The 9406-nt window shown below is 42.7% G+C and overlaps 2 protein-coding genes across 2 annotated transcripts; one reads left to right on the top strand and one right to left on the bottom strand.

Moving 5' to 3' along the window:
- Positions 1 to 2534: 2534 nt before the first annotated feature.
- LOC106753122 (probable CCR4-associated factor 1 homolog 11) lies at positions 2535 to 4000 on the bottom strand. Its single transcript, XM_014634917.2, has one exon. The coding sequence runs from the start codon at positions 3746 to 3748 to the stop codon at positions 2804 to 2806; it is 945 nt and encodes a 314-aa protein (XP_014490403.1). The 5' UTR covers positions 3749 to 4000; the 3' UTR covers positions 2535 to 2803.
- A 1013-nt stretch (positions 4001 to 5013) lies between these two features.
- Positions 5014 to 8337, top strand: LOC106753098. The gene has a single exon (XM_014634890.2). It carries the CDS (start codon positions 5014 to 5016, stop codon positions 8170 to 8172), a length of 3159 nt encoding a protein of 1052 aa, XP_014490376.1. The 3' UTR covers positions 8173 to 8337.
- The last annotated feature ends 1069 nt before the right edge of the window (positions 8338 to 9406 follow it).

Raw genomic sequence — 9406 nt, 5'->3', positions numbered from 1 at the left:
AGTAGAGGAGGCGCGAGCGGTTGAGGTATTAATCTTCTCAAGTTTGCTAAATTCATGAATCGCACTTTGCTAAAGTCCTTATTAAGAAATCATAAGATAAAAAAAAAGAAAGAAACCGAGGTTGGTTGAATAATCAGCGTTTTCTTAGAAAAGCACTCTTTAAGTGTTGTATATTGTGTTATAATAGACAGCGTTTTTATGAAAACGTGCTATCTATTCATTTATTTTAAATTATGAATTAAAAAAATAATAACAATTGCGTATAGATAGCGTTTTTTTAAAGAGGCGCTATTTATTATCAGAGATATAGATAGCATTTTTTTAAACAAGCGCTATCTATTTGTCTGTATGTTCATAAATAACGCTTAATTAAAAAAACACTATCTATTAAGCGTTATCTATGATCAATTTTGTAGTAGTGGATTTTATCAAAATTGTAAATATGGTTGTCATTCTGATTAATCATTGTTCATAGAAGTGAAATTAAGAAAAACAAAACGCACTGAATTTCAAATTGGAATTTAAACTTAATAAATTTGTTACCATGACACTCATAGTTTAACTTCTACTCCTTTCTTATGATTTTATCAAAATTGGTATTAAGAAACTAAATGTTTTGCAACTATTATGGGTTAATGCTAACGTCTTTTTTGTGGGGTTTCTTGTTTTTTTTTTCAGTTTTGAAATTATTATAGACTTTAGTTTTTTACAAATTTAATTACAATCAGAAGAGAAAAAGATATAACACAGTCCTCCAATAAAAAATCAACATCAACATCATCAATTATGTTATTATTAAAGTGGAAAACAAATAAACGAACCGAATAAGAGTAACAAATTGCGATGTCGTAGGTTTTCGTGTGTGGATGTGAGAGAGGATAGAGATGAAAGACAAACAAATTGGATAAGTGAGGAATATGGGTTAGAGTTAGATGACAGAGAAAATGTTGGAGTAAAAGAAATAAAAGAGAAAGAATTAAGTGGAATGAGCGATGAGAGAAATTGAGTAAGAGTTTGGAGGTTTATTGTTTTGTTTTAGTTTTGAGAATAATATTCAAATACTCTTGACCTTGAAACTTATAATTCATAATATATGAGAATATTTTTGTCTATTAAAACTCAGTATATATAACTAAAGTGTACCAGAAAAAAGAACGTACACAAGTCTGCAAGCCTATTATATATATATATATATATATATATATATATATATATATATATATATATATATATATATATATATATATATATATATATATATATATATAACATCTGATATTTGTTTTTCATTAAATGATAACTAATTATAGTAATTTATTATTATTGTTATTAATATAAATATAGTGTTTTTTGTTATCAAATCACATATTTAAATAATGTGATGGTTTTTTACAGGGAAATTTTACATGAACATCCTTAAGTTTTTCTATCCACGACATATTTAATAGAAAATTAATATTTTTAATTTTGCAATTGATATATTCCTTTTAAAGTGTGTCAAATATTAAAATAAAAATATGATGTGATTGGAGTTGGATAAGTGTTTACTAGAATATTTTGTTTCGATATATATCTTAAAAAATTAATTTATCTGATTACAAGACAACAACTTAACTCTTAAAAGTGTCATATCAAGAGATAGATCTAAATATTCTTGGTAGATTGATCCTAATATTTACATACTATTTGCATGACAAAGTCCATTAAAACTATAATTCAAATCATCCTATATCTAAATCAAAGTTATTTTGAAAATGACTTCGCCCTTTCATAAAATACACGACAAAACAACAATCCATTGGTAAAAAATCATATTTTATGATGTTTTGTACGTTATAACAAATGTACACATTTTATAACGTAGCAAAAATTTAGTCTGAATATATTATGACGCAGTTTTAAAAATTAATCCATTTTTTATATGAATATTAGAAAAAATTGTTTCGAATTGATATTGGGTAAAATTATCTATTTTCACATTCATTATAGTTTTTTTTTTATCATTATTTGTTAGATTTTGTTGTCGTTTTTTATGGATGTCAACTTAAAATTTGTGCTGGCTCCGAAGAAAAAAGAATGTCAAGAAGAAAAAATTGTCAAAAAGTTTATAAAAAAAAGAAATAACTCTAATGAATGTGAACATAGATAATTTTACTCAATGTCAAATTGAAACAATTTTCTCTAATATTCATATAAAAAAATGGACCGATTTTAGAAACAGTGTCATAATATATTCAGACTATAATGAAAATTTTTACTATTATAACATACAAATTTTAACTATTATAACATACAAAACTATATACATCATAACTCGTTTTTATACGTCATAAAATATGATTTTTATACTAACATAATCCACGAATACACAAACTACTATACTACACTTCACATTTCAGCCCTGATATAAAAGAAAAGAAATTATGCATCATCAAATAAATGTGAGTAGGAGCTTACCTTAGGATTCCTTCCACTTTTTCAAGAATCAAATCCAAACAAAAATTTATTCACGTATTAATTAATTATATCACATGTTCAGAAACTGAAGTGAATTATCCTAATTTATTAAAAATGAAGACAACATTGAACCAATGTCATCCCATACTGGTTTCAAGTCCCAAGAGCCAACGCATGAAATGGCGTGCTTTTCAAGTGTCAAATTTCAACCTCTTCATCAACTCATGTAAGACAAGATTGATGAGTTTGGCAGTTTCCGAATTATAATTAATTTATCCAGTAAATAAAATAAAGAATAAAATATTTATTTATATATATGATTTTTTTTTTTTTCAGTTTAAGTTCCTCAACTAGAGGAATACGCAAGTTCCAATCCAAACAAAACACCGGCATGTTTATGAGGCCCATCCTTTGGGAAATAAATATCCGTCATTCTCTTAAACGCATGCCACGTCAGCAAGCTATCGGACCCGGCCTGGTGACACTTTCCAACGGCCCGGTCCACGTTGAGGGTTAGCGCCAACCGGTCCAAACCTCCATAGAGACTGTCACAGAACCGCATCATGTGCTTGATGTCATAAACATTTTCTCCAAAAAACGATTTTAAAATCTTCAAAAAATCCTTCAACCCATGGGGCAGGCTCCGTCGGGTCAGAATCTTAACCAAATACCCGAAATCATACGCACTATGAAACGTCACCCAACTCACCGCCTCGTTACACACCAACCCTGATGACATCATCAGTTCTGCGAAAAGCCACGAGTCGATGCCTTCCGCCGCGTTGCGCCCGAAGTCGATCCCCTGACGGCGGAGAAGATCGATCGAGTCCGGCGCGTGAGAATCACGCTCCACGTTGAAATCGCGGAAGTTAAACTCCCATATGAAACGGTTACTGGTCCCGAGGTGGGGCAGGTTGCCGTCTGCATCGGAAAGCGTGAGTCCGACCTGGATAAGGTTGAGGACATCAACGTTGGATTTGAGGAAGGCGTAGTGCTCGGAAGGTTTAAGATGGCGGCGGGCGGGTTCCGTCGGAGAAACCACTTGGGGGAGGTAAATAACTCCCGGGAATTCCGTATCCATGGACACAAAAGGGTAATCGTCGATTACGTCGCGAAGGATCTGGAACTCCGATTGAAGGTTGGAGGCCCAGACCTCACGGATCAGGATCCGATTGGATTGGGAATGAGAAGAGTCTGGGTCGACCACACCCATCTGGAATCGCTTCTGCAACAAGACGAGGAAAAGGAGGAAGAAGGAAAACAAGGGTTTTTTTGTTTGCGATGAAATCATGAAGGGGAAATTTTATATGGAAGAAAAAGTGGATGCTTCGAAAGTGGGGAACGTGACAGTGAGTGTGTCTGTGTATAAGCTGTGGGTAAGTGGTGGTATATATATAATATATATAGATATAGATTGGTGTTATGTGAAGAGTTCATTGCATAACTGTAATATTGAAGTTGAAAGCGTTCAGAAAATTTGAGTCATCCACCTAATACTTTGTGCCATTGCTGGCACCATTGAACCGCCTGGTCCATATACTCCATATTCTAACCCTATTCCTGTTCCACTTTTTTTTCTTTTTTTTTTTATATGTGTCACCTACACTCATCCTCCTTCAATGCTAGATGCTCAATCTTCACACATCCATCCAATCAAATGCTGTTTTAGATTTAACAAATTCTTTCATTACTAATTTTTCATCACAATTTTTATACTTTTTATGATTTTGTACAAATATAATATTCACACGTTTCTATCTTAATTGCTAAGGATTTATTATAATGTTTTGAATATAATTTCTAATAAATAAAACTTTAACATACAAGTTATTTTTATATATTTATAGTATAAAATTATTTTACATATTTTTCAGAAATTACTAAAATTTAATTTAGGGATGGGAATTGTACCGTCCAAGCTTCCTTAATTTTAACTTTATAACAAAAGTTACATTTATATAATAATTTACAAAAAAAAAGTAATTTAAAAAGTATTATAATTTTAATTAAACATTTAATTGTAGCTTCTAATAGTTTTACAAAAGAATAGTTTAAAATACTAATAATGTAACACTATTGTAGTGGAGGAGGGTCGGCTGGACCGACCGGATCAGGAACGCTGGAAGAAGGCCGGACGGCCGGGTTGCCAAAGCCATAAGAAGCAATGGTGACTTAAGCACTGGACGGTATGGATTAAGTGGGTGTGGGGTCGAGAAGGCATTAAAAGGTTTTGATGAAGATGTAACGGAAGACATAGCGAATCAATGAAATTAATGGTCAGTTATGAATACATCTTCTATAAATAGGAGCAGCAGGACAGGTAAGTTCTCTCGAATCTAATCAAAGAGTTGATCCTGTTAACTGATCCACTGACTTGGGCGTCGGAGTGTTCTTATTGCAGGACCTCCCGGGTGATTCATAAAGGCATCTGGAGAACGACCGGGTCAGGCGATCGGGAAAGGGTCGAAGAGCTGGTTCGGTCTCGGGCTCTAAATACCAAAACATTTGGCGCCCACCGTGGGGCCCGAAATCGTGATTTACCCAGAAACGAACACAATGGCTGAGCAGCTACANTTGCAGGTCCTGCAGGAGATGCAGAGACAGATGCAGGAAATGAGAGCGGAGATAGCGGCTCTGCGGGCAGAGCGGGAAAACGTGGTGGTGGGGGCTTCGGTGCAGTCGGTCAATGTGCAGACAATCCACTCTGGAGATGAGGAGGTCAGTCGGCGGCCTTCGGTGGAGGAGGTCGGAGAAGCCGTAGGAGGAGCAGTGGTGGGGAGAGGTAGAGGAAGGGGAGCTGGCCGAGGGGAGGGGCCAGTGAGGAGAGGGCTCGGTAGGGGAGCTGAACCGAGCGGCAGAGGAGTCGGTGGGAGAGAAGGCTTGAACGGGAGGGGGAGAGGGATAGACGGCCAAGGAAGAGGAAGGGGCAGAGGTGAGGGAAACATAGGGCGTGACCAGGACAATCTGGAGGGGCGAGGGGAGTCTGAGCGGCAAAACCCGCAGTTTGAAGAGATCTGGGAGGGGGACCAGTTCGACCAGGCCGAGGGGTTGCACCCATTCACTCCAAACGTCATGGGGGCAGTAATGCTGGAGAACAAGGTTTTTCCTTGGGTTGAGAAGTACGGGGGTACGTCAGACCCAGTGAAGCATCTGAGGTCGTTCGTAGACGCCATGGCGGTCTACTCATCCAACGAGATGGTCTGGTGCCGGGTATTTTCTCTGTCTCTGAAGGATGAGGCCTTGGATTGGTTTCACTCATTGCCGCCTCGCAGCATCGACGGTTTCATTACCCTGAGGNAGNTGTTTAGCCAGCAGTATGCCTCAAATCGTTCGCGAGGTTTAACTTATACCGCCCTTGTCAGGATGAAACAAGGGCGGGAGGAATCGCTGAAGGGGTTTATGGAGCGNTTCAACCGAACCGCTCGGCAGGTGCGGAACGTAGACCAACGGCTGATAGTGAGCGCGCTCACGACAGCGCTTAGGCCCGNCCCTTTCGTAGATTANCTGTATGAGGAAGAGCCCCAATCTATGGCTGAACTACAGAATAAACTGGCCGGGTTTATAAGAATAGAAGAGGGGAGATCGTATCGTAACGATCAGGGGGAAGAAGGAGGAGNGAGGGAGAAGCCTGGGCGGGACCGGAGGGGAGAGAAACGACCGGTCGGCGGGGAGCATAGGTCGACGGTGAAGCGGGGCGCGGAAATACAAAGAGCACAACANTATTTCCATCACACTCCGTTGAGTGCCCCAAGGGTGAGAGTCTTGGAAGAGGCCTTGAGGGCTAATTTACTGACGGTGGCGAGGTCCCCCACCCCTCNGGGTGCGGACGAAAGTAAGCATTGCCGNTACCATCAGAACATGGGACATTCCACGGAAGATTGCGTAGCACTGAGAGACAAGTTAGAAAGTTTGGTACAGGCGGGTCACTTGAGGGAATTTGTTAGAAGGGAAAATCCTAACCCAAGAGGGGCCGCGGAAAGACCCAGGGGTCATTTACCGGTCGGCCAGAGGGCTCAACCGGCCGTCGAACGGACGGAGGGCGAGGGAAGCGGCGNTANNCCTCTGAGGGGAGTGATAAACACCATCTCGGGTGGGTTTGCCGGGGGAGGGGCGTCTTCGGCCGCCCGGAAGCGACATCTGAGAAANCTNCACAGCGTGAACAAGGTGGCGGTCGGTAGAAGAACCATGCCGACCATAACATTCTCGGATGAGGATTTCCACGCGCCGGACCCCGATCANGACGACCCCATGGTTATAACGGCCATCATCGCTCGGTACAGTGTGGGAAAGGTATTGGTAGACCAGGGGAGTTCGGCCAATATCCTATACTGGAAGACCTTCCAGCAAATGGAGATACCGGACGAGGCTATCAGGCCATTTAACGAGCAAATTTTGGGGTTCGCAGGAGAACGGGTTGACACAAGGGGGTACGTGGATCTAAAGATGAGTTTGGGGTCAGAAATGGGGGCGAAAGAGCTAAGAGTGCGTTTCCTCCTGGTAGAAGCAGACACTTCTTACAACGTGTTGCTGGGACGGCCGTGTCTCAATGCGTTCGGAGCAATAGTGTCAACCCCGCACCTAGCTATGAAGTACCCGGCGGATGACGGCACAATCCGAACGGTCCGAGCCGATCAGAAGGTAGCAAGGGAATGTTATGCAGCAGGGTTAAGAGTGCAACCCCCGAGACATAGGGTATGTGAGACCCGAGCGGCTATATCGACGGCAGAGTTGGACCCGAGAGAAGACACCACCGACCGGGTGGAACCGATGGGAGATGTCCAGCCATGTCTCCTGGAAAATGAGGATCGGGTGACGATGGTCGGTAGAGACCTTCAAGAGGACGAGCGGCGGAGGTTGGAGGAGGTGCTGGTAGAGAACAAGGACCTATTTGCCTGGACTGCGTCAGACATGCCAGGGATTCATCCTGATGTTATTTCACATAGGTTGTCCGTCTTTCGANATGCCCGACCGGTATCTCAGAAGAAAAGAAGGTTAGGCGTAGAAAAGAGAAGGGCGGTAGGTGAGGAGGTGGGGAAGTTAATCGAGGCCGGGTTTATCAGAGAAGTCAAGTACACTACTTGGTTGGCAAACGTAGTCATGGTCAAGAAGGCCAGCGGTAAGTGGAGAATGTGCATTGACTTTACCGACCTGAATAAAGCTTGCCTGAAGGATACATACCCCCTGCCGAACATCGACGCGTTGGTGGACGGGGTGTCAGGGTATGAGGTGATGAGTTTCCTGGATGCCTATTCGGGGTACAATCAGATACCCATGTACCGGCTGGACAGTGATAAAACCGCCTTCATTACTGAGCAGGGAACCTTCTGCTATGAGGTCATGCCCTTCGGACTGAAGAATGCAGGGGCTACATACCAGAGGTTGATGGACAAGGTTTTCCAAGGGCAAATAGGCAGGTGCATGGAAGTGTACGTTGATGATATGGTTGTTAGGAGCCGGTCGGTAGAGGAGCACCTATCGGATTTGAAAGAAGTCATGGGGCAACTCCGAAAGTTCGATATGCGTTTAAATCCTGCTAAGTGTACCTTCGGGGTAAGGGCCGGGAAATTTCTGGGGTACATGCTGACCGCTCGGGGAATCGAAGCAAATCCCGACAAGTGTAAGGCGGTGTTAGAGATGAGAAGTCCGCAGACAGTGAAAGAGGTACAGAGGTTGGTCGGGCGGTTGACCTCCTTGTACGATTCCTCCCCCATCTAGCTGGTCGGTCAAAGCCGATCGTCCGGGCGATGAAGAAGACCGCACAGGGATGTTGGGACGAGGAGAGCGAGGAGGCTTTTAGGCGTATAAAAGAAGTTCTTACCCAGCCCCCGGTAATGGGCCGCCCGGAGCCGGGTCACGAATTGCAAGTATACTTGACAGTTTCGGAAGGAGCCATTAGTGCAGCCTTGCTACAAGAAGTCCCACAGTTCAAACTGGTGTATTTCGTTAGCCGAAGCTTGAAAGAGGCGGAGATAAGATACCAACAGCTGGAGAAAGTGGCTTTGTCTCTGGTTTATGCCGCTCGGTGATTACGACCATATTTCCAAGGTTTCCAGGTTGTAGTGCGAACGGATTACCCGATAGCTAAGATCCTACGCAAACCAGACTTAGCAGGTCGGATGATAGGTTGGTCGGTGGAGCTATCGGAGTTCGGTTTGAAGTACGAGCCGCGAGGGTCGNTGCGAGGTCAACACTTAGCAGANTTTGCCGTTGATCTGCCCCCTGAAGAAGAGTTCTGCTGGAAACTTTCAGTGGATGGGTCATCTAGCCGTCGGGGAGGAGGAGCGGGGGTGGTCTTAGAAGGACCCTGCGGGATACTAGTGGAACAATCATTGACGTTCCAGTTCAAGGTCAGCAATAACCAAGCCGAGTACGAGGCTCTACTGGCCGGGATGGAGTTGGCCAAGGACCTAGGGGTAGGTCGGTTAGAATGTCAAACAGATTCCCAACTGGTCGAAGGGCAGATAAATGGGAATTTTCAGGTGAAGGATGAACTCTTGTTACAATACTTTCACAAGGCCAAGCAGCTGGCCTTAGGCTTCAAGGAGTTCATTTTGCGGCACGTTCCCCGGTCGGAAAACATTAGGGCGGATTTACTTTCAAAACTGGCCGGCGGAGCTGCGAAAGGAGGGTTCTCTTCGGTGATCAAACAGGTAGTAACCAGGCCGACGGTAGAATGCTGCGTCGTCACCACCGGGCGGGTAGTGAATACCTGGAGAGACGAAATAGTACAGCTGTTTCGGAAGCAGGACGGCGGGGAAACTTTGAGTGCTAAGAAAACCAAGAAGATTGCTCGGTATTGCCTGATCGGTGATGACCTTTACCGAAGGGGTTATGTTACGCCTCTGTTAAAATGCCTGCTGGAAAGGGAGGCAGAATATGTGATGAAGGAACTGCACGAGGGGGTGTGCGGGAGACATACTGGCGGGCGGACGTTGCGGGCAAGAGTGTT

Source organism: Vigna radiata, unplaced genomic scaffold (assembly GCF_000741045.1).
Source record: "Vigna radiata var. radiata cultivar VC1973A unplaced genomic scaffold, Vradiata_ver6 scaffold_234, whole genome shotgun sequence".
In the NCBI taxonomy this organism is placed as follows: domain Eukaryota; kingdom Viridiplantae; phylum Streptophyta; class Magnoliopsida; order Fabales; family Fabaceae; genus Vigna; species Vigna radiata.
This window is presented reverse-complemented; position numbering and strand designations above follow the sequence as displayed.